This window comes from Onychomys torridus, chromosome 4, assembly GCF_903995425.1.
Source record: "Onychomys torridus chromosome 4, mOncTor1.1, whole genome shotgun sequence".
Classification (NCBI taxonomy): Eukaryota; Metazoa; Chordata; class Mammalia; order Rodentia; family Cricetidae; genus Onychomys; species Onychomys torridus.
This window is the reverse complement of record NC_050446.1, coordinates 29415858-29440549: the sequence shown is the minus strand read 5'-3', so window position 1 is coordinate 29440549 and position 24692 is coordinate 29415858. Positions and strand designations below refer to the sequence as shown.

General features: G+C 41.8%; 1 protein-coding gene across 1 annotated transcript; it reads left to right on the top strand.

Moving 5' to 3' along the window:
• Nmi (N-myc and STAT interactor) lies at positions 1-22139 on the top strand. Its single transcript, XM_036185474.1, has 8 exons — positions 1-252; positions 10121-10210; positions 11181-11276; positions 14810-14972; positions 18064-18170; positions 18253-18439; positions 20569-20675; positions 21864-22139. Exons 2-8 carry the CDS (start codon positions 10127-10129, stop codon positions 22044-22046), a joined length of 927 nt encoding a protein of 308 aa, XP_036041367.1. The 5' UTR covers positions 1-252; positions 10121-10126; the 3' UTR covers positions 22047-22139.
• The last annotated feature ends 2553 nt before the right edge of the window (positions 22140-24692 follow it).

The window sequence follows — 24692 nt, the reverse complement described above, 5'->3', positions numbered from 1 at the left end:
GTTCCGCTTAATGCACACCGAAATATGCTCTTCAAAGCATGTCTTGGAATTCGTGCCGATATAGCAACATCAGCAATGGCGACAGGAACAAAGTCCGCAGGACTCGAAACTGAAGCATCCTGTTTTTAAAATAATCGAAAGCGAAAGCGCAGGCCGGCGGCTGAGCGCTGCTGGGCGCAGAGGACAGGTTTGTGTGGTCGTGTTGGGGTTCGGTTCTAAGCGCCCTTTCCGGGAGCGTCCGCGGTGGAGCAGGTGAGTGCTGGTCCCGTCGGGTCCCCCGCAGTCCGGGATGCTCCACCCATGGGGGGCGTCGTCGTCATCGCGGGGCTTGTGGTCCCGGGGGCGCTGCGCTGGGGCCTGGCTGTGCTTTGCCCTCCCGGGAAAAGGAAACTTAAAATGAGTGTTCTTAGGGAAATAGATTTCTTAAGAAGACTATTTTCCCTATTTTCCCTGGCGGACGCTGAGCTCTGTAGTCATGCCTGACTTTTTCAGAATATGTAAGATTTTTGTTTTGAAAGAAGATGTTAAAGAGAGGATATTAAAAAAAAAAAAATTATAGGAGCCACGGGTTTGAGCTAAGAAGACTCCTGCACTGGAGGTGCCCAGGCTAACTTGTATGTCCCTGAAGGGAACTTTTCATGTGTCCAGTCCAACTGGGAGAGAGGGAAAGCAGCGGGTTCCACTGTCTAGAGAACGAAATCACCTCTGCTTTAATCCCTACAAAAAGCACCTAGAAGGTCACCAACAACCAGTTTGTTACTCTGTTTCTCTCTCCCTGGCCCTTCCTGCGAAGAATGTAACCTTGAACCAATCAGTCCACTTTCTGTTCCCTTCTGACTTGTTCCGCAGCTTTCTTCTCTGTCTGTAAACTCTTCACTGCTGCCAGCACTGGAAATTGTGTGTGTATTCATACTTGTATACATATATTTATGTATACACACACACACACACACACACACACACACACACACACACACAAGCTTTCGGTTTACATTGTGCTGTCACAGGCCTGTGCCACCACACCCAAATAGACCATTTATTCTATTTTATTCAAAAGTGTCACCTAATTGTAAAATTGTAAAAGAAACGCAATTTGGATCTTTTAATTATTGAATTTTACCTATCTTTTGACATGTTTCTTGTCTATACAACACGGATACATTATGTTTCTTTCTTTCTTTATGCTGCGAGTCACTCTGTGTGGCCCACCATGGTGATGTAACTACAGTTAGGAAGATGAGATAATAGATTTGTTTTTTGTTTGTTTTTAAATTACTGCCATAATAAATTACATGGCCTCCATGGCTTATACACACATGAATGCATGCACACACTTTTCAGTTTAAAAATATTTATTTTTAGTGTCATTTTGTTTTTTTTATTTTTATTTTTTTGTTTTTTTAGGCAAGGTTTCTCTGGGTAGCTTTGTGCGGTTCCTGGAACTCACTCTGTAGCCCAGGCTGGCCTTGAACTCACAAAGATCCGCCTGCCTCTGCCTCCTGAGTGCTGGTATTAAAGGCTTGTGCCACCGCCGCCCGGCCTCAGTGTCATTTTAAAATTCAATGTGCTTGCATGTGTCTGTGTGTGCCGGGACTGGTCCCCCTGTGAGCTGCCTGATTTGGGTGTTAGGAACTGAGCCTGGGTCTTCTGCTAGATGAACATAGTTAAGTACAGAGCTGCCTTTCCAGCCCCACACTTTTCGGGTGTAGGAATCTGCAGGGCTCACTGGGTAAAGTACAGGTGCTGGCAGAGATCTGTCTTCTGTTCTGAAAGCTCTTGAGATGGATCCCCCTACCGATTCTGGACTCTGCCCCCCTTTACCTGACTCAGTATTCCTTCCTCATCTTGAAAGTCAGCACAGCACTGTCCCTCTGATCATGTTTCTGCCTCATCTCTCAGCCTAGCTCTTGTGGTGTCCCTCTGTAACTCTAAGGGACCTTCTGGGTTATGTGGAGTATTCAATGCAGGATGATGTCCATATTTTATTTATTTATTTATTTATTTATTTATTTATTTATTTATATTTTGTGTGCGTGTGTGTACATATCTGAGCACGTGCCTGTGGAGGTGGGAGGTGGTAGTCTGGTATCATCTACCTTGCTCCACCTTAATTTCTGAGTCAGGGTCCCTCACTGGACCTGTAGCTCACTGATTGGCCAGATTGGCTGAGCAGCGAGTTTTAGGACAGCATAACACCTTGTTTTCTATGTAGGAATTGAAGATGGGAAGTACCAGTGCTTACCCAGCAAGCACTTTCCCGCTTTCCATATTTTAAAGACAGATAATCAGCATCCTGAATTCAGTTTGCAGCCTTAAGTCTCCCCTGAAGTGTAGTGCAATGTTTTCACAGATTCTTAGGATACTAGAACATGGACGTCTTTGAGAGGTTCATTTTTCTGCTTATTGTAAAATCGCTTGAAAGGGAAGAATTACCACACAATCCTCACAGCGTGAAAGGGCAAAAAAATATTCAGATGATAAAGATATTCTGGGGGTGGTATGCAATAGACCACTGACAGCAGGAGCTTTTAAGAATATTGTTTTGGGGCCATGGAGAGATGGCTCAGCAGTTCAGGGAACTGGCTGTTCTTCCAGAGGTCCTGAGTTCAATTCCCAGCAAGCACATGATGGCTCACAACTATCTGTAATGAGATCTGGTGCCCTCTTCTGACCTGCAGGCATACATGCAGGCAGAACACTGTATACATAATAAATAAATTAATTTAAAAAAAAGAATATTGTTTTAACAATAGTATTAAAAACAACTATAATTAATTTCTCTCTTAAGAAATTATATATATATATATATAGTCCTGGGCAGGAAAAATACCCACTATAAAACACACAATGTAACACACACAGTTCCGGGTTACACAGGTTTCTGGGACGGATACAAGGAGGAATGCCTGTGCATCCAGTCTTTATACATTTATCAACTGATTTCTCATAGAAAATGACACCTATAATTAAAGTGCTCCATAAAAAGTAAAGAACTAATGTCCTCTGGGGAAGTGAGAAAAAGCTTCAAGAACCTTGGAGATGTTTGCTGTGACCCTTGAAGAACTGAAGGATTTCATTTGGTGGAGTTTGGGGCACTGAAAGCCCCTTTAAGAGATCCTTGAACTGAGTTAAGGATCTGCTTAAATAAGGGTTAATGTTAAGTTGTGGTTAGACTGCTAGATCTTGGATGCATGTATATGTCTGTATAATTTTACACAGTGTATCTCAAACAAACTCAAATTTATAGAAAAGCTGCAAGTAATATAAAATGATCTTCCTTTTCTGGATTATTTGAAAATAAAATTTCAACCTGATGACCTGTGACCCTGGAATGCTTGAGTGGCTAGTTCTTACTAAAAGGATGGTGGGTGGGGAGTTCCTGTTTGACCACAGCACAGTCTGAAAAATCAAGAAATTAATTGTGATATTCACTATCTTCTAATCATTTTAACTTTTATCTCAATATGAGACTCATAGATTGCATTTAGTTATCTTTCTGTAGTTTCCTTCAATTTCTTGAAAAAAAAACTCACTTGAAAAAGAAGAAGAGGAAGAGGAAGATGGAAGGAGAGGAAGGAGGAGGAGGAAGGGGAGAAAAAGGAGGAGGAGGAGGAGAAGGAGAAGAAGGAGGAGAAGAAGAAGAAGAAGAAGAAGAAGAAGAAGAAGAAGAAGAAGAAGAAGAAGAAGAAGAAGAAGGAAGAAGAAGAAGGTGAAGGTAAAGGTGAAGAAGGTGAAGAAAGCAGGGAAATCATAGCCTAGACTGCATCTGGCATTGAGTTCGTCTGTTGCGTCCTCTATTCAGATTGTGTAGTTTTGGTCGCGTGAGGTTTTCGGCTTGTCCTATCAGGAGCTACAGGATTTTGATTTAGCTTATCATCTATTTTGATTATCTCATTTTGGTCACTTCTGCCAGGTTTCTCCACTGTGAAACTACTCTTCTTTAAAATTTATTTTGAATGTGTTTTTGCTTCACATGCAAAGAAATGGGTTTCACAATGACATTTCCTTAATGTGCTACTGTACTTCATTTTTACTTGCTCTCTCATTGCCTTGGCTGTCCTCATGGTCCCTCTTGCTGATTCCTCCCTTCCTCAAATACTTCCCCCTTCTGTTTTTGTAACACATGTATAACATATGTATACATGTTCTCTTTATATATAAACATATTCCATGCCCTCTTCCTGTGGCATCATCTGCCCTCCTTTTAGACCACTTCCTTCTCTCATGGTCCCTTGTCTATTTTTTTTTTTAAATCATCTCATGTGTATAGATATTTTGCCTGTATGTATGGCTGTATACCACACACATGCCTCGTGATGCCTCCTGCATTTTCTTTTCATTGCGTTGGCTGTTGGGGGCCTTTAATGCCCTGGCTAATCTAGAACCTACTAGAGTAGGCTGGCCTCCAACTCATGGAGATCCTCCTTGTTTCTCCTTCCGGAGTGCTGGGATTAAAGGTACACACTCCTGGCAAGCTACTGATGTTTGTGTCCTGAAATTTTGCTAAAGTCAGATGGAGGAGCTTTCTGGTGGAGTCTTCTGTGTGTGTTTAATAAGGAATCATGTTATGTGCAGCTAAGGATACTCTGACGTCTTCCTTTCATATCTGCATCTTTTGTCTTTAGCATGTTCCAGCACTTGTACTAAATAGGAACAGAGAGAGTGGGCATCCTTGTTTTGTTCCAGATTTTTGAGGAAACACCTTCAGTTCTTCTCCATTTAATATAGCATGGCTGTAGGTTTATTTTGCATATAACCTTTATATACTGAGGCTTGTTCCTTCTGTTACCAGATTCTTTAGGCCTTTATGCTGACGTTGAATTAGATGGTCATGTGATTTCTGACTGTACATACTTACATGATGTATCATGTTCATTGGTTTATGCATGTTGAACTAATGAAACTAACTTGTCATGATATGTGGTGTGAATGTGCTCTTGAATTTGGTTTTCAGGTACATTTTTTGAGAATTTTTGCATATATGTTCACTAGGAATATTGGTCATTGATCTATAGATTTCTTTCTTTTGTTTCCTGTGTTCCTCTATCCAGTTTTGGTATCAGGGTGATGCTGGCTTTATGGAATGAGTTGGTAAATTCTACCCCCCCTTTTTTTCTTTTTCTGCAGCACAGTTTTGGGGAAATCCCTGTTTGCATCCCCCATGTATTATACTTGCTTCATCATTTTCCTGTATGGGTCTCTGGGAACCCAGAGCTCTTTACTTGGGGCATTTTTTTCCTTGTCATATTTTTAAAGATGCTTTTAAATTGTTGGTCACCTCAAGATATTCCAGGCTTATCTTGTGTATTTCCTGTCTCACACTTAGAATCAGCCATTGCTTCTTCGTTCTTTTTATTGGAGAACAGAGTTAGAAACCTCTGAATGTGCCATGACCCTGTTCTCTGACATCCTTTTGGGTAAACTAAGGCATGACTAATCTTTTCCCCAGTCTTTTATTTTAGTTGAAAATAGATGTTTTTGCTTGTTTCTTTTACAAGAATGCTGAGACTTTAACCTCTCAAAGTCTTTGAGAAATGCAGGTTACTAATGTGCATCTAAAACTTTTTGATCTGGGAATCCTTTTTATTTTTTTATTTTAATTTTTTAATTTTTGAGCTGGGGATCGAACCCAGGGCCTCTACCGCTGAGCTAAATCCCCAGCCTTTTTTTTTTTTAGGTTTTTTTTTTTTTTTTTAAAGATTTATTTAATTATTATGTATACAGTGTTCTGCCTGCATATGTCCCTGAAGGCCAGAAGAGGGCACCAGATCTCATTACAAGTGGTTGTGAGCCACCATGTGGTTGTGGGAATAGAACTCAGGACCTCTGGAAGAACAGTCGGTGCTCTTAACCACTGAGCCATCTCTCCAGCCCCAGGAATCTTCCTTTTTAACTAATTGCTTCTTCACAATTTTGGGGGGCATTTGACTCCTTTTGCCAGATGGGTGAACCTTAAGGAGTTTCCTTTAAATGTTTTTTGTGAGTGAATAAACATATAGATATTTAGAATTACAATGGAAACCAATTATACTGAAATATGTATGTCAGGATACTTAAACACATTTTTTCCCCACTAACAAGAGTTTTATTAAGATAAGAGAGAGACAGATGTGAACAGGCCTGCGGAAAACACATGTGAATCAAGAGTCGCAAATTTTTAATTTATTCTTATTACTTGTTTTTATTTATTTTATGGTGTGTGTGTGTATGTGTGTGTGTGTGTGTGTGTGTGTGTGTGTGTGTTGTTAATCCTGAGATTTGAGAGGGAAAAACCAGTTCTGCAATTTTGAGCCAGACTAGAAGCAAGCTTAATTAAGTACTGACCAGGAAAAGGACTCTGGTCAGGTCCACCTCTGGGTTTCCAGCCACAAGACATGTTGCAGGAGCTTTTTAAAGAACAAACCCAAAAGGCCACCATATTTCCCTTTTGGCTGTATTTCCCATTTGGCTTTGTTATTTTCCAAGAACTACAATTCCCAGCATTCTAGGAAGTTACCTGGTCCTTGGGCAGGTGGGGCTCACAGATTGACTCCTCTCCTCCCCTCTCCCCCCTTCTCTTCTCTCTTCCCCCACCCCTGGTGGTGTGTGTGTATGTGTGTGTGTGTGTAAACAAATCCATTCAATAGATGCAGAGGTCAGGTCAAAGGACACCGTATGTAAGTCAGTTCTTTTCTTCCACTTTGTGGGTTCCAGAGATGGAGCTCAGGTTGCTGGGCTTGGTTGCAAGTGTCTATCCTCTAAGCCATCTTTTCAGCCTCAAAACTCTGATATATTAATATGTATCACTATACAGTAATGTAGCATGAAATCTAGCAGTGAGTTTAATAGCTCCTAAAGAAATTAGGTTAAAAACAACATTTCAGCACATCTACAGTGACGTGGTCTACTAAAACATCTACTAACTGATGACTCTGTCTCAGGTGCTATGGGTGTTGTGGTAGTTATCTGTTTTTTTAAATGAGGAGAATGCCGAGTTTCTGCTAGAACATCAGTAAAAGGCATGGACTTTTTCCCATCCAGGTTTACTGACCCAGAGGGAGACTGGGTGAGAAGGCCAGGTGAAGCTGCCTACAGAGAAAGTGTGTATCAGGAGACTTGGATTTGTTTACATTTGAAAGCAGAATAAGGTGAATTTAAGATTTAACCAAGAACTTTAGAAGATCAAAATGGTTTTTAAAAAAGAAACATATTATTATAATTGGGATGTGAACTTAGGGATTGTTAATACCCACTGTTTTCTGTGTACCCTTGAGTTGAAAGCAAATGATTTTTATAACCTTTAAAACATATGCTAGTGTAAACTTGTACAGTCACTTTGGAAATCAGTGTGGCAGTTTCTCAGAAAATTGGAAATCAATCTTCCTCAAGATCCAGCTATACCACTCTTGAGCATAAACCAAAGGAATGCTCAAACATACCACAAGGACACATGCTCAGCTATGTTCATAGCAGCATTATTTGTAACAGCCAGAACCTGGAAACAACCTAGATGTCCCGCAACTGAATAATGGATTAAGAAAATGTGGCACATATACACAATGGAGTACTACTCAGCAGAGAAAAACAATGACATCATGAAATTTGCAGGCAAATGGATGAAACTAGAAAACATCCTGAGTGAGGTAACCCAGACTCAGAAGGACAAACATGGTATATACCCACTCATAAGTGGATACTAGAAGTAAAGCAAAGGATAACCAGACAACAACCTATAACTCCAGAGAAGCTAGCTAACAAGGAAGACACAAAGAGGGATGCATGGATCACCCTGGGAAGGGGAGATGAGATCTCTATGAGTGAACTGGGGGTGAGGGGTGGGCAATGGAGGGTAGGGAATAGGGGATGAGAACATAAGGGAATTGGATGGTTGAGCTGGAACAGGGATGGAGTGGGAAAGCAATGAAAGAGATACCATGATAGAGGGAGATATCACGGGGATAGAGAGAACCCAGTGCTAGGGAAGTTCTCAGGAATCCCCAAGGATGACCCAGCTTGGACTACTAGCAATAGTGGAAAGAGTGCCTGAACTGAACTGGCTTGCCACAGTGATCAGATTGGTGAATACCCTAACTGTCATCACAGAGCTTTTCTCTAATGATGGATGGAGGCACATCCACAGCCCAACACCGGGCAGACCTCCAGGAATCTAGTTGGAGAGAAATAAGGGATTCTTTTTTTTTCTTCCATTTTTCTTTATTAAGAAATTTTCTACTCACTTCACATACCACCCAGATATCCCCCCTCCTTCCACCCCCAGCCCTCTCTCCCAAGCACCCCCACATCCCCACATTCCCCAAATTGAGGTCTCCCATGGGGAGTCAGCAGATCCCAGCACACTGAGCCTAGGCAGGTCCAAGTCCCTTCCCACTGCACCAAGGCTGTGCAAGGCATCACCCCACAGGTACCAGATTCCCAGAAGCCTGTCCATGCACCAGGGACAGATCCCAATCCCCCTACCTGGGTGCCCCCCAAACAGTTTGAGCCAAATAACCATCTTCTGTATTCAGAGGGTCTAGTCCAGTACCATAGGGGCTCCACAGCCACCAGTCCACAGTTCAAGGGCTTCCACTATTGTGGCCCATCATCTCTGCATGTCCTCCCGTCATGATCTTGATGTCCCTCACCTGCAGTATCTCTCCTCTCTCTCATCAATTGGATTCCCGGAGCTCAGCCTGGTTCCTGGCCGTGGATCTCTGCATCTGCCCCCATCAGTCACTGGACAAAGGCTCTATGATGACAGCTAGGTTATTCGCTAGACCAGAGTAGACTAGTACAGGCACCCTCTGGACTACTGTCAGCAGACCAAGGTGGGGTCATCCTTGTGGATTCCTGAGAGGAGAGGAGGGATTCTATGAGTAAGTGCATCAGGATCATGATAGGGAAACCTGCAGAGATGACCAAACCAAATGAGGGGGAACTCATGAAAGTTGAGTGTGGCTGTGGAGCCTGCATGGGACTGGACTAGGCCCTCTGCATGGTGAGACAATTGTGTAGCTTGATTTGCTTGGGAGGCCCCCTGGCAGTAGGATCAGAATCCATCCCTGATGCATATGGGGGCCTTTTTGGAGCCTATTACCTATGATGGGACACCTTGTGCAGCCTTGAGGCAGGAGGAAGGGTTTGGACTTGCTTCTACTGGATGTGCTTCCCCATGGAAGGCCTTGCCTTTTTGTGGGGGGAGAGAGTGGGTTGTAGGAAGGCTGGTGGGGGGCAGAAGGAGGGAAGAGGGGGATCTTTGATTGGTGTGTAAAATGAATGAAAAATTACTTAATAAACAAACAAACAAACAAAAAATATGCTAGTGTCAACTTCAAAGAAGACTCCAGTTCCTCAAACTCCAAAACACAGTCCCAAGATCCAGGAATGTGGACAACCTGGACTGTAGGAGGATTTCCGGCCGCTAGATAAAAGCCACTGTTCTTGAGGAACTGGCGAAGCAGCATCTGTCTGCCAAAGAGAGTCATTTCCCTTACTGCTGGCAGAAGGGACATATGGCTCTCTAATTAGCATACCCCTGTGGCACCTGTCAGCCTATCAAGGTCCATGCAGGCTGTCAGGCTCCCTCAACCCCATCTCACAAGTACTTGTTGTGCATTTCAAAGTCCCCACACCAGTCTCCTGGCCCTTCCCTCCCTGAAGCTGCTCCCCCTCCCTATAACCTGGCTCTGCTCACTGCTTTCTCTGTGATAAGCTCCTGCTCTGCTCACTCACTCTGCTTCCTCTAGTCTCCACCCCCTGCTAGTCTCCCCTCTCTCACAGATAGCCATGGCCTTGTCCAGTCTGCTGACCATGTTCAGTCTGCTTCTGTCCCTCTCTGCTTTGGACCCTTCCAGATGCCTCTAGATGTTTTCTCTTGTTCACAATAAAGACCTTAACCATACTGTGGAGTGGTCATGTTGGCATTGAGTCCCCTCCTTTACAATTAGATGGAGATGTGAAGTTCTTCAAATTACAGGTGATGTTTGGCTGTAAGTCACATGACAGGACTTTGACTATAGGGAAAAAACCCACAAAGCAAAGAAGACATGTTTCTTGCATGAAAGGGTAAAAGCTGTTATTGTTTTCTCTTGAATTTGTGTTGTGTATGATTGTAAAAGCACCCCTCCCTTCCTTTCATCAGAGAACCATGGATGCTGATATGAACAACAAAATGCAAGCTTGTAAAGAGCACTCACCAGAGAAAGAGGTTATGATAGCTGGACAAAGCGAGGTAAGAAGGAAAATTAGTAGTCGCCGTTAAGAATGATTTGTGTCTGTTCATTTTTAAGTAAGGTGTGCTTTTTGTCTGTGCCAAACGTTACCTTGTGAGGCTATCCGGCTTTTCAAAAGATCCTTACGTTTGTTGTATTGTAACACTGAGACTTGTGTTCCTATTTATTTTCTTACAAAATGAAGTGTTTTCTCACCTCCTTCTTTCTTTGGGTTTATACCAGGAAGTGAAATGAAAGCAATTATCTAGTGAGACCCAAGTGGGAACAGAGGCAGGCCCAGGTGCTCAGAGCTGTTGGCCAGGCATATGTTTGTGTTGTCAAAGCAGCTGGCTACTCTTGGGATCATTGCTGATAAACAAACAAAACCCACCAAAACAAACAGACAAACAAAAAACACCAAACAAAGAACCCTGCCTCAGTGACATGTGTCTACAGTGCAACGAAAAGTCATATGATAGTTGCAGATAGCTTAGAAAGGAGAATTTAACTAAGTCCAGAAAGTCTGAGTCTCACTCCTTCCCTTAATTATAAAACTTTCTGTGTCTAATGTGGATGATAACAGTTTCTTTGTTCACATAATAGAGCTAAAGAATCTTGGTAGGATTAGAAGAATCCCTAGGGGCTGGAGAGATGGCTCAGGAGTTAGGAGCACTGCCTGATTTTTCAGAGGACGTGGGTTCAGTTCCCAGCACCCACATAGTAGTTTACCACTGCCTGTAACTCCAGGGGATATGATACCTTTATACAGACATACACGCAGGGAAAATACCAATGCACATGAAATAAAGAAAGAAGACATTGAAAAAGAAGAACTATCGGGTGATGGGTAAGATGCACTGTTAAGGTGGGCTTATTGTAAGTCTGTCCTAAGACTGCCTAGGCTTTGGGTGGGGGGATTTACATCTTTAATTAACTTAGAAAAGGGATCTCAAAGGTCTTTAACTTTTTCCTTTATTTGGTATTTTTTAGGGATTAATTCATGAAATTATGAGGGAAAACTTCCAGCTTGACCAGGAGATCAAAAAACTTGAAGCAGAGTTACACTCGGACGCCAGAGAATTCAAAGTACTGTGATTATTTTATGTATATTTTAATGGACGTGTACTATTCAAAAAAAAAAAGTCAGTTATACACAATTAACTCTAAAGCATTATAGCCACTCATAATACCAGTGTTTGTTTTTGTTTTTGAGATCAGCCCTGGCTGGTCTTGAACCATCCTGGCCTCGAGCTCATAGAGATCTACCTGCCTCTGCCTCCTATGCACTGGCATTAAAGGAGTGCACCACCATGTCCAGCTTGGGCCACTGTTTGTAAAAGCCCCAAATGGAGAAAAACCTAAGTGTTCTTCCGTAGTAGAATGAAGTAATAAATTACTGTATACACATAAATTCTACACCAAAACAAGAACAAACAATCATATACAACATGCATGACTGTAACAAACAAGGCATCAATACATAAAGGGCAAAGGAAGGCATTCTATATGCTCCCATTTAAATAAAGCATGTTTTGAGTTATATAGTGCTTCACTCTGGAGGCTGATTTCCCTTGGGAAACCAGGAAGACTTTAGTAGTTCTACCTATTGTTTGGGTATTAGCTTCATATGATGTCTTCATGCACTATACTTGGATGCCTATTTTTTTCCTACTACCTATGGCCAGCACGATAAAACTTACAAAACCACACAATTAACAAAAGTTAAAAACCAGACTTGCTTGTTGCAGATCACTTTTGGATCAAACATTTGGTCTTCATCTAATGTGCTGGAGTAATTTAAATGAATTTCACAGTTTTAAGAATTTGGCATAATCTGGACATAGTGACACACACCTTTAATCCTAGCACTTGGGGGGCTGAGGCAGGGGGATCCCTGTGGCAGGCTAGCCTGGTCTACAGAGCAAGTTCCAAGTCAGCCAGGGCTATACAGTGAGACCTTGTCTCAGAACAAACAAGTTGGGCATGTATTGATCTAAAGTCTCTCCTAGATTGTCCTGTATTTGAATGGACTAATTAGCTCTTACCCCTTGTTTCTTCTGGACAAACCAGGCTGTTAATAGCACTAAAACTATCACTTGGTTTTTATTTCCGGGAGATAGGACGTCCTGTGGTTACGGGATGGGTGACTTGACACAAGACCATTAGGATTTGGTTATTTGTCCAGCTCCAGCCAGATCAAAGGGCCCTGGGAAACCCACCGGCCTAGTGGACCCACTTTACAGAAGACCCAAAGTGGGGTACAGTTTTGGCTTTCTCTAACTCTGGAAAATGCTCAGCTTCAGAAGGGTTGAATACTGTTGTTTTCCCATGATTGGAAAACATTCTGCCTCTCTCCTCAGGCTTGGAGGATTCCTTTGAAGTTAGCCTACAGTAGCTAGAACCCTAATGAGATGTCTTGTAGAGGTAGAGTAAGTGTTAAGAACCCATCTGAGATGTCTTGTAGAGGTAGAGTAAGTGTTAAGAACCCATCTGAGATGTCTTGTAGAGGTAGAGTAAGTGTTAAGAACCCATCTGAGATGTCTTGTAGAGGTAGAGTAAGTGGTAAGAACCCATCTGAGATGTCTTGTAGAGGTAGAGTAAGTGTTAAGAACCCATCTGAGATGTCTTGTAGAGGTAGAGTAAGTGTTAAGAACCCATCTGAGATGTCTTTTAGAGGTACAGTAAGTGTTAAGAACCCATCTGAGATGTCTTTTAGAGGTACAGTAAGTGTTAAGAACCCATCCCAAGACTCATTGAGTGCTTGCAGTCTCTTTCTGATAACACATTTATCAGTGTGTAAAATAACCATGGGAGATGGATATGTGCACATGGTGCATTTATTTGTAATTACTCATTTGTTGAAATCGATTTTAAACAGGTAAGTACAAGTACCCACTTTTTAAAAGTGGGTTACAATTCTTGTTGATAGCATTTTCTTCATTGCTGTATAAATTTAAATTATGAAAATGATTGAAAAGTTGATGGGTAGATCAGATGTGGTGACATGCCCACATAAGCAATCTCAGCACTGGGGAGGTTGAGGTAGGAGAATCCTGAGTTCAAAGACAGCTTGGGCTACATAGATCCTGCCTAAAACCAAACCAAAACAACAAACAAATAAAAAACCCAATAAAGTTCTTGGGAGATTTGGGGGAAGTTGGAATTTAACTTTGGCAGTTTTCATATCATATAGCTCAGGAGTCTTAAAAAAAAAAAGGAAGAAATTATCTGGGTTTGCCATAACAAAAAAATCACTTATAGTAGGGGGTTCTTGGTCCTAAATGGAACATCTATGTTACCTGCTTCAGGCTCAAGGAACATTGCTGAACAGAGGGTGGAAACAATGTAAGAGCCGAGGATGGTTCATGAGCAGGAAACAGATGTCTCTGGACATGACACAGCCATCACAAAGATGTGATGGAGATGTGGCTGTCTGCACAAGATTGGGCCAGTCAATACTTCACCACCTATGGGGGAAGGGCCCATGAGGCCCCACCCCTCCCTGAGAATACATTGACCATTAATGGCTGCTGGGGGAGGGGATGCCGTTTTCCCTCCTGTGTAACCACTGAGAAGTTGCCTTGCACCATTAAGTAACCTCCCACGTATGCTCAGGCAGGAAGCTCTAATCAGACTCAGTGTGTCACAGACAAGACGTGAAACACAAGGAGACTTGTGTTAAAGAAAAGATTTCTTCAGTAGAGGGAGGTGAAATGAGAGAGGGGAATAGGGGTGAAAATACTGAAATTCATTGTATTCACGTATGAAACTGGATGAATAAAGAAGTCTCAGAGTATACACAGCTTGAAACTTAATTCACTTATCATGCATCTTTGCCATGAAACTAAACATAATTTCTTGTAATTTCCTTCTGAGATTGTGCATTACAGGCATAGTTACTTAAAAGGCACTGGAGACAGACTTTTCTTTGGGCCGCCAGCTCACAAAAAAATGACACAGAGACTTATTATTAACTATGAAAGATCGGCCTATGACTTAAGCTTGTCCCACTAGCTCTTATAACTTAAATTAACCCATTTATATTAATCTACATTTTGTCTTGTGGCTTTTTAACCTCTCTTCCATCTTGCACCCCTCTTTCCTCTCTGTGTCCTCTAGTGTCTCTCCTGTGCCTAGATTCATCTCCTCCTCTTCTGTCTCTGCTGGGAAGTCCTTCTTAACCTCCTTCTGCCCAGCTATTGGCCATTCAGCTCCTTATTAAACCAATCAGAAGGCACCTTGGTTTGACACAGACACATCTTCACAGTGTACAAAAAGATTATTCCACAACAAGGCACTTATTTACATAAATGGGTTGGTATAATTGAACACTATACAATATCAATCAGTTTAGACACTGGTTAGGAAAAGTGAGAGGATTATATACTTATGGTTTCATCTATAAAATGATATTAAAGGATCAGCATTTGATTACCTTACTGAGAAGCTGCATGGGAAGAAGCAATTACTATAGATGTTAAGTAAGACTATAGTCAATATACCATAAAGCTCTACAGTCAGTGGAGAATGAATTATTGGATGACTAGATCATACCATCATCAGAAGGACTTAAGTTATTTCTTGTCTTGATTTTAATCAAACACATCTGTTTAAACTAGATTAAAGAGAATATACCAGAAGGAAACCTTAAATTCGTCTCATTGGAGAATCCTGAGGATGGTGCCCACTTCTCAAATAGCTCCTGTTCATTTCAAGTGAGCTCACACATTCTTTATGAGCTCCAGAAGGGACAAGCGCTTATCACCTTTGAGAAGGAAGAAGGTATGGCTGATCTTAAAAACTTGACCGTGTTTGCAAGCATCTGGACCTTCACAGATCTTCCATAGATGTCTGGCTGTCACTTTACAGCCTGTGTCTGCTGTTTCTTCTTGACTTCATAGTGGTGTTCTGAGGCAGATGTGATTGATAGTCTCACTTTATAGAGAAGGAAGCCAGACATTTAGTATATTAGATGTGTTGGATATATTACTTATAATATATAATGATATAATACCTATAATATATAATATTATATACAAAAAATGATGTGGAGTACTGACAGTGTTATGTGTGCAATGATATTAAAGGGTCCATGCTTATCACACATTTAAAAAGCAATGACTCTAGAAATAAAATACAGGAGTTGGGATATCCAATGTCAGCCTCTTTCTAGAACATATATATGTCCCTTAAATGATAATAAGCATATTAGAACATTATAGTAATATTATAAAGATGTAGAACTTGCTAGGCATGGAGGTACACAGCTTTAATCCCAGCACTCAGGAGTCAGGAACAGACACATCTCTGTGAGTTTGAGGCTAGCCTGGCTTACATAGTTTCAGGCCAGCCAGGGCTACATAGTAAGACCCTATCTCAAATGAAAAAATAAGTGAATAAATACAATTTTAGAAGTAAAATGGTAGCAGGCTCTACTTCTCCAGGTGTTCTCTGGGACATCTTGTTTCATACTTTACAATTCTATAAATACAGGATAGCAAAAATAATTATTGTGTGTACTTGATTGGTAAGAAAACAGATTCTGAGGATGGTTAAGTGATTTAGTAAATTAGTTACTGAGTGATTAGACTGAGCCAAGGAATAGAAAGGTTTGGGATGGGACCTGATGTTGGCCAAGTCCACAAATGTATGGGCCCCTTTGGGGCTTGGCTCTCTTTGTGAGGAGGATCTGAGTGCCAGCTTTGTCTCCTCTTAGAGGCATGGTCTGAGTTCTTTGTAAGCCTCAGATTTTGATGACAGGCTTTGTGATAATCCCAACTTCAACAGCCGTTTGTATGTTAAATGAGAAATGTTCATTGATTGCACACGATCAACACACCATGTCAGCTGTCCTGGTTGCTGCGTGTGAGGGGTTTTCCAGATAAGGAAAGAGAAGCCTAGAGAAGAGCTTCCTTTGCTGAACTCCAGAGCTGAGAGGGTACTCCGAGTGCCTGTGCAAGTCCTCCTGGACCATCATTCCTGAGGGCAGGCTGATAGCTCTTAGGCTAGTATCTACAAGATGGGCCAACGTGGTCTTCAGGGCCATTTCAGGCTTAGAGTTTTAGAATCTGTGACTTTAACCTGTGTCTTCTGGCATCTGGCCCATCACACTGGCTTGAAAAGAAATGTTGAAAGGAAGCATCCAGAAGGTCAAGGCAAGCAGAGATGAGGCCTCCACCCACAGGGTAATTTTGTTTTCCCTGGAACCATGCCCACAGTTGAGGGACAGCTTTGCTGGCAATGGGCAGTCCCTGGCATATTACTGGCAGATATGGGAGCAGGTTTCTAAATGGCAGTCACTGCATGGTGGTCACCTGGACTTGCTAGGACTACAAGTCGCTTCAGAAGCAGCCTTGATACTGCCTGCTCCCTTGATGTGGTTCTGAGGTCCCCATGCGAGGGTGCGGCTCCAGGGGAACAGAAGTAAACAGGGCTTGCTTTGACAGTCCTAGTAACTAAAGTTGGGATACAAGTGGTCCCCCTCTTGTTGAGTCAGATCACCAGATGTTAGAGGTTTGGAGATAATGAGAGGATCATCTGAGTATTACTTCATTGATGTTTTCTGTTACCATCGTCTGTTGCCATTAGCAAAACCAAACAAAAACAAAAAGCTTCTAAATTCTTGAGTCATATTGTGGTACAGTGAGCCCAAATTCCTACCCAACACCGCCCTGCCTTCCAGCCTCGGTTCTTCCTCAGCCTGTGGTGTGCTCCCTGGTTGTCATAAACACACACGAGGTTTATAAGAGAGGAAGCAAGCATCTCTTATCTTCATGATAAATTAGAATAAGTAGCTCCACAGCTGGAGTGTTATAAAGTCATAGCACACAGTTAAGAAGAAACCCCTGGGAGGCAGAGGCAGGTGGATCTCTGTGAATTCAAGGCCAGCCTGGTCTGCAGGGTGAGTTTCAGGACAGCCAGGGCTACACAGAGAAACCTTGTTTTGAAAAACAAAACAAAACAAATAAACAGAAAAACAAAACAAATAAACAAACAAAAAAGAAACTCCTACCCACATCCCTTTAAAACAAGTGTGGTGTTGTTCTTAGAACTTCTACTGGCTTTGCTGTAGTTACATTACAGAGCCTCTCCCACCTGTGAGGAGCAATGAGAATGCTCTATGATAGATACAGTGGCACTTCCGGTATTTTAAAGAGTGTTTATAGAAAAAAGCAAAGAAATAAGTTTTTCTTTGGAGAGGCAGAGATGAAAAAGAGCACTTTCTCTGGCTCTTGTAGCACATTAACACAACAAAGGATAAAGTGAGATAAAATGATGATAAAAGTGTTCCTAGTTTACTGAGCAGGGGGAAATTCTGACTGAGCTTTACTGTATGAAGGGAATTCCCTGGTAGTGCTGTAGAGGGGGACTGTGTGTATGTCCACACCAAAAGGATGAGGAACCTGCAGAATTATTAGGCTTACATTGTAAGAGAGAGGAGGATAGTGTCATCCCTTAAAATGAATTTAGAAACTGAAAATCTCTTTATTGCTATTTTTGCTTATACATTATGACATTGAGTTTTCCTATTTTGGTGGTAAGAGAATTGTAACTTGGAAATCCCAAGGAAAAAAGTGTTAAAATTTGATCCTTTGAAACTGAAGGACATGGGGCTGGTAAGAGGGTTCAGCAGGTAAAGGCACTTGATGCTGAGCCTGCTGATCTGAGTTCCCTCCCTGGAAGAAAACCAGCTCCCACAAGTTGTTCTCTGACCTTCACACAAATGCTCCTCACAAGAACCACCCCCCACGTAAATAAATATAATGAAAACAAAACTGAAGGAAATGAGAAAAGACAATAACTTGTCCTTGAATAGAGAGTATAACGTTTTCTCAGGATACCCTGAACGTCTACTTCTAAAATTGTGTTTCAGTTGCACAGAATGTGATAACGATGGGGAAGCATGTTGTGCAGATGGAGAAAACTTCTGTGGAGGTCACTGCACATCCGGTCCCATTACACATAGGAGTCAGATTCCAGGTGAGATAGTCGTTAAAGCTTTAGCCATCTTGTTGGAGACAGACATTTTTCTTACTTGGGACCATGAAATGCTTTCTCCCAGGTTCATGTGGATGTTTCCAGGATGAAAATCAATGTTACGGGGATTCCCGATGACCTGCCTGAGGAGCAGACAAGAGACAAGCTGGAGCTGAGTTTTTGCAAGTCCAGGAACGGAGGTGGAGAGGTGGAAAGTGTGGATTATGACAGGAAGTCAAGAAGTGCCGTTGTCACGTTTGTGGAAGCCGGAGGTATGCAAACACTCCACCATTGCACGCCATTTCTGCCCCTTTGTGTATTTGAAATGTATTAGCATGATAATTGGGTGAGTTTCCTTTTTTTGAACACTCTTTTCAAAAAATTTATCTTCTTAGAATTATTTCTTTAACACCCATGTGTCTGTGTGCGTACCATGGCACTAGTGTGGAGGTCAGAAGATAGCTTGCATCAATCAGTTGTTTTTTCTTCCATCATGAGGATCCTGGGGGTTTACCTCAGGTTGTTGGTTTTGGCATTAAGGACTTTACCTGTTGAGCCATCTTATTGGTCCAGTTGAGGTTTTCTTACCCCTATAATAAAAAGCAGAATCCAGGAATCAATTTCCTGACTGCTCCTGAGCAAGTTCCCATTACAAAGAACAACTACATGAATTGTCGTGCATGAGATCATGTGTCAGGCAGGACAGTGGATACATGTGTATATTATCTTTTTTTATCATCACAATGTCTTCTCATCATGATGCTGACATAGGTGATGTATTCATGTCCCTGATAGGAGGCAGAGGTCTAGGGAAGATAGGTGATATCCCAAAAATCACACAGTAGGTGTGCAATAGAAAAATTTTGGCTGATTCTTGGAATACACCTCTGATATGCTCATTAATATGGTTCTAGGGCTTTTCCTGAGTTTATGAATAATAGAAATCCTGCTATGTCAGTAAGACGTGGACTGATTAGATTTTTTGCATGAAAGTATTTTGCATGTTTTTAAAAAGAGATTGTAATTATGACAGTGAAATATTGAGTATCTTCTCAAAATTCCCTTTTCTTGGTGAAGACGTAGTTCTGGTTAGTAGGGGACATTTCCAGACCTTTCTCGGGGCACATGCAAACCACCACTATTCCTTTTTTATCTGGGTCTTTGAGTAATGCTTATGACCTCCTGATGGAGTGTTCTAGTGAGAAAGCCCTGTAGTCTCAGTACAGCTTTAATATATTGCCTTTGAAGTGAAGAGTAACTTGGTGAAGTTTTCATAGTCAAGGATCCAGATTTAAATTTTCCAAATCTGAAAATTTAATTTATCTGATTGATGTAAGTCACTCCATCCCTTGTATGTATCCAGGAGAAACTCTATTAGAAATCACAATGCAGTCTGACACTTGGTTAGCTTGGAAATCTGTGCTATTTTCTCCTCTGGGGAGTCCTTCCTAGAAGTGGTTTCCAGCCAAAAGCTACACCTTTAGGTAATTCTGGAAGAGTGTAAAGTTTTCTGAAGGTAGACATTCTGGTCATTTCATTAGCAGTGTCTTATGGTCTTACCATAACTAGGTAGGTGCTGGACCTATCTGCCTTCCTTAGTAAAGGATTCAGAAGCAAGCCAAGGAAGACAGGTAAAGCCACACAGGTCATAACCAGAACAGGCGTGGCTGAGGCAGGCCTAATCAACGAGGATCTTTCCCCCCTCCTCTGTCCTCTGCTCCTGCCTCTACTTATCATTTGAAACACTTTAATCGTACTATTTAGGGGCCTGCAAGATGGCTCAGCAGGTGGTTGTCTGCTGCCCAGCCTGATGACCTGTGATCAGTGTCTGGAACCCACAGGGTAGAAGGAGAGAACCAATTCCCACTTGTTCTTCTCTGACAGCCATGTGTGCATGGTGACATGCATGCACACATGCATGCACAGGTGCACACAAAATTAGATGAAGAAATGTGTGATTTACTGGCATTAAGTAACTGCACTCACAATATTGTGCAGCCCTCACCATTATCCATCTTCAGAGCATTTTATCATCTTAAGTAGAAACTCCACCTATTAAACAGTAGTTCCCTTTGACTTCCCCTTTTAATCCTTGGTATCCCCCAGTCTTTGGTCTCTACACATTTTCTGGTTCTAAGTACTTCATATAAGTAGATTCATGCAACATTTGTCCTTCCACATGAGGATGTTCAAGACTGAAGGTTCAGCTTCCTTATTACATAGTCTTGTGTTTTTCAAAACTATTACTGTAAAGTCTTCAGTATGGACTATAGAATTTCTTAGAAATTAGCTGCCCACTTTGGTGTTAATTTTGATAGTATTCTGTTGGAGGGAAGTTTTAACTATGGTTAAAAATGTTTATGATCTTAAAGAAAAACACTTTTTTGTTGTTTACTTTCAGTTGCCGACAAGATTTTGAAGAAGAGAGACTACCCTCTTTATATGAATTCAAAGTGCTATAGAGTTACAGTTTCTCCATTTATAGAGAGACGCTTGGAAAAGTACCAGGTAGAGTCACCTCTCTCTTCCGCTTGATAGCTTACTGCTCCGCCACACCCCACAAAGACCATAAAATGAGCTGTGTCTATGATAAGTGGCTTATCAATGATGGCTGTCTACGCAGGTTCTTCATTTCATTTTTTATTGCTTTGTGCAGAATGAATTTGTGTTTCCAAACAACATATTAATGCAAACTGTGCCTTATTTTAAAAACTGGTGCCAGGTCTGGTAGCGCATTCCTGGAATCCCAGCTGTTGAGGAGGCCGAGGCAGAAGGATCTCAAGTTCAATGCCTACTTGGGCTACAGAATTCAAAGATAAACCAGGCAACCTTAAGATCCTGTCTCAAAATAAGTTAATAAAACAGGGCACAGGGGATGGGCTTGGACTATAGCTCAGCAGTAGAGCACCTTCCTAACATATACAGGGCGCTAGAGCCTATCCCAGTATGCAAACAACGACGACTCCCCCACCTCCCCCCAAAATCCCTGAAATCACTCAGATAATGATGAAACTAATGCTTCTTTTTGTAAATAGAGACTTATCTAGAGATATTTTCCTCATGAGTCTGTCAATCACTGGGCTTCAGACATAGTTCTGCTTAATATCCTTCAACTCTCTCTTCTAAACCTGCTCTTGTTTCCTATTCCTTCTCAAATACTGAATGGCAATACTATCCACTTTCTGAAAGCTACAGCACATATACAAGCACACACACAGACAGACAGGCAGACAGACAGACAGACAGACACACGCTTTGTGGGGAGTACTCTGCACTGAATCCAAGCCTTCATGTAAGTACTTTACATAATCACTCTATCTCCGAGCGTCTCCTTCTCGCATATTTTTTTGAGACCGGGTTGCCATGTAAGTTAACCTCAAAGTCACCATCCTACTGCCTCGGTTTCCACAGTTCTGGGATGACAGGCACGTGCCGCCACACCTGCTGACAACCCATATTTTAGTCTGCAGTTTTGAAATCCTCCAGCATTCGTCTGGTCCCTGATATTGCCAGTCACACCTCTGACTACCCATAGACTGTCTTTCTGTCCTTTGAGCTGGCCCCCCACTCCACTTATTTTCATAACGCCACAGTCCTCTTTCCCAGACTCAAGTCTCCCTCTGACATTCTCTTGCTTGAAGTGTCCTTCAGCTCCCCTAAAAACTGAGCTCTTCAGAAGTCGATTCTCTCCCGCAGGTATTTTCAGCCGTATCTAAGAAGACAGTGCTTCTGACTGGGTTAGAAGTTGTTTGGATGGATGAAGAGATTGTGGAGGATTTAATCAGCATCCACTTCCAAAGGAAGAATAATGGAGGTGGAGAAGTGGACTCGGTCAAGTGTTCTTTAGATCAGTCTTACACAGCTTATTTTGAAGAGTAGGCCAGAGAAACCATATGGAAGTTATAGCTTTGACCCCAAATCACTGTAAACATTTTCAAAATATTGTTCTCCTTAAAAAAAAAGAAACTTTAATTTGTGTCTTCTTATTTTTCCATGCAAAATCTATTCCTGGCTGGGCAGTGGCCGTGCACAACTTTAATCCCAGCACTCAGGAAGCAGAGGCAGGTGGACTTCTGTGAGTTGGAGGTCAGCCTGGTCTACAGAGTGAATTTTAAAACTGGACAGCCAGGGCTACACAGAGGAACCCTGTTTTGAAAAACAAAAACAAAACAAAACAAAACAATCTATTCATGATTTTAAAATTCTTTTTTTTTTTTTTTTTTTTTGTGCTGGGCAATGGTGGTGCAAGCATTTATCCCAGCAATGGTGTGTGTGTGAGTGAGTGAGTGAGTGAGTATGAGTATGTGTGTGTGTGTGTGTGTGTGTGTGTGTGTGTGTACACGGCACACACAGAGGCAGGGGGATCACTGAGTTCAAGGTGAGTTCCAGGACGGCCAAGGCTACACAGAGAAACCCTGCCCCGAAAAACAAAAAGCAAAACAGAACAAAATTCTACTGTGTTTTCAGATCTACTGTGTGTTTACAACTGCATGAGTGGCTGGTGTGGGAAGGGTTTTGTTCCTAATCCCTGTGGATGGACTCTGTTAGTCAATACTAAGGCCTGCAGATGTCCCCCACCCCTGCTGACTGCGGCTTTCTTGACCATATGGGAGAATTCCATGTGATCCCACTTGGCATTGCCACCCAAAACTCCACAAACCCCAGGTTCTCCGAGTGGAGTGGCTGTGTTCTTAAAGTCTGTTTTATTAGACTGATTCCTCCCAGGCATCCCTTCCCCAAACACACCTTATAAAGGCCAACATTTTCTCTCTTTCTTTTTCTTTTTCTTTTTCTATAACATTTTTCTTGTTTAATTACTCATTTTCTATGTGTCCTTTGAAACGGTCTCATTGTGTAGTCCAGGCTGCCCTTTCAACTCCTGATCTCCTGCCTTAACCCATGTAGGATTACAGCTATCCACCACCATGCCTGGCTTCTACATTTTCATTAGAAAGAATCAGTTTAAGAGATTGAAAACTTTGGAACGTATCCCTGAAGGGTGCTAGGTGATGTAGAATGTCTGAACTCAAAATCCAGTGCTGCCCTCTCGTAGTTTATTTAGTTGGGAAAAAAAATCCATTTTGTTAACGCTTTATTGTTCTTAATTTACAGAAACCTTTAATAAAGCTGAAGCTTTCCACTTAGAGAAAGTAAAATTCTTTTGACCAAGGAATCTTTGGACAGGTTTTATTCTGACATGTTTCAGGACCTGGAAACAAGATTAAATTCAAGCCAGGCATGGTGACACACACCTTTAATCCCACCACTCAGATGGTAGGTGGCATTTCTTTGAGTTCAAGTCAGCCTGATCTACATAGATAGTTTCAGGCAAGCAAGGGCTGTCTCAAAACAACAACAACAAAATTAAGTTTGTATTTCAATACCGGCAGAAATCACTCAGTCTAGAAAACATTCTCTTGCCAGAAGGGGATTTTTTTTTTTTTTTTTTTGCTCCTGATATTTTACTTATAAGTCTTAAAGTTATTACCAGAAATGTTCATTACTTTTACACTCTGTTACAAATAAGATATTGTCTCAGCTATACGATTTGTAGTAAATATTTGTATTTATCCTCAACAAACTTATTTTTATTATTACTTAGAAATAGTAAGATTATTTACAGCCTTCAAAAATATGAAGAATTTTTCCATCTGTTTTCTATTACTGTAACAAAATACTAGAGAACAAGTGTATAAAATAACAGAGTATCAGGGGCCAGAGTGATGGCTCAGAGGACCTGAGTTTGATTCCTAGCACCCACATCAGGCATCTCACAACTGTGTGCATCCAGTTCCAGGGGATCTGCTGCTTCTTAAACACTTGAACTCACATGCACATACCCACACATAGATACATATAGATACACATATACACATGTAACTGAAAATATTATCTTTTTTTAACTGTATATCTTTTTTATTATATTTGTGTTTTAATTTTACACATCAGCCATGGGTTCCCCTGTCCTCCCCGCTCCTGCCCCCACCTTCCCCCCAGCCCCTCCCCTCCATTCCCATCTCCTCCAGGGCCAAGATTCCCCTGGGGATTCATTTAAACCTGGTGGATTCAGTACGGGCAGGTCCTGTCCCCTCCTTCCAGGCTGAGCAAGGTGTCCCTGTGTAAGCCCAAGGTTCCAAACAGCCAGCTCATGCACTAAGGACAGGTCCAGGTCCCACTGCCTGGGTGCCTCCCAAACAGTTCAAACTATTCAATTGTCTCAGTTATCTGGAGGGCCTGATCCAGCTGGGGCTCTACAGCCTTTGGTTCATAATTCATGTGCTTCCATTCATTTGGCTATTTGTCCCTGTGCTTTTCCAATCTTGGTCTCAACAATTCACACTCTTACAGTCCCTCCTCTTTCATGACAATTGGACTCCTGAAATGCAAATCAAAACGATTCTGAGATACCACCTCACACCTGTCAGAATGGCTAAGATCAAAAACACAGAAGACAGCTTATGATGGAGAGGATATGGAGCAAGGAGAACTCTCCTCCACTGCTGGTGGGAATGCAAGCTTGTACAG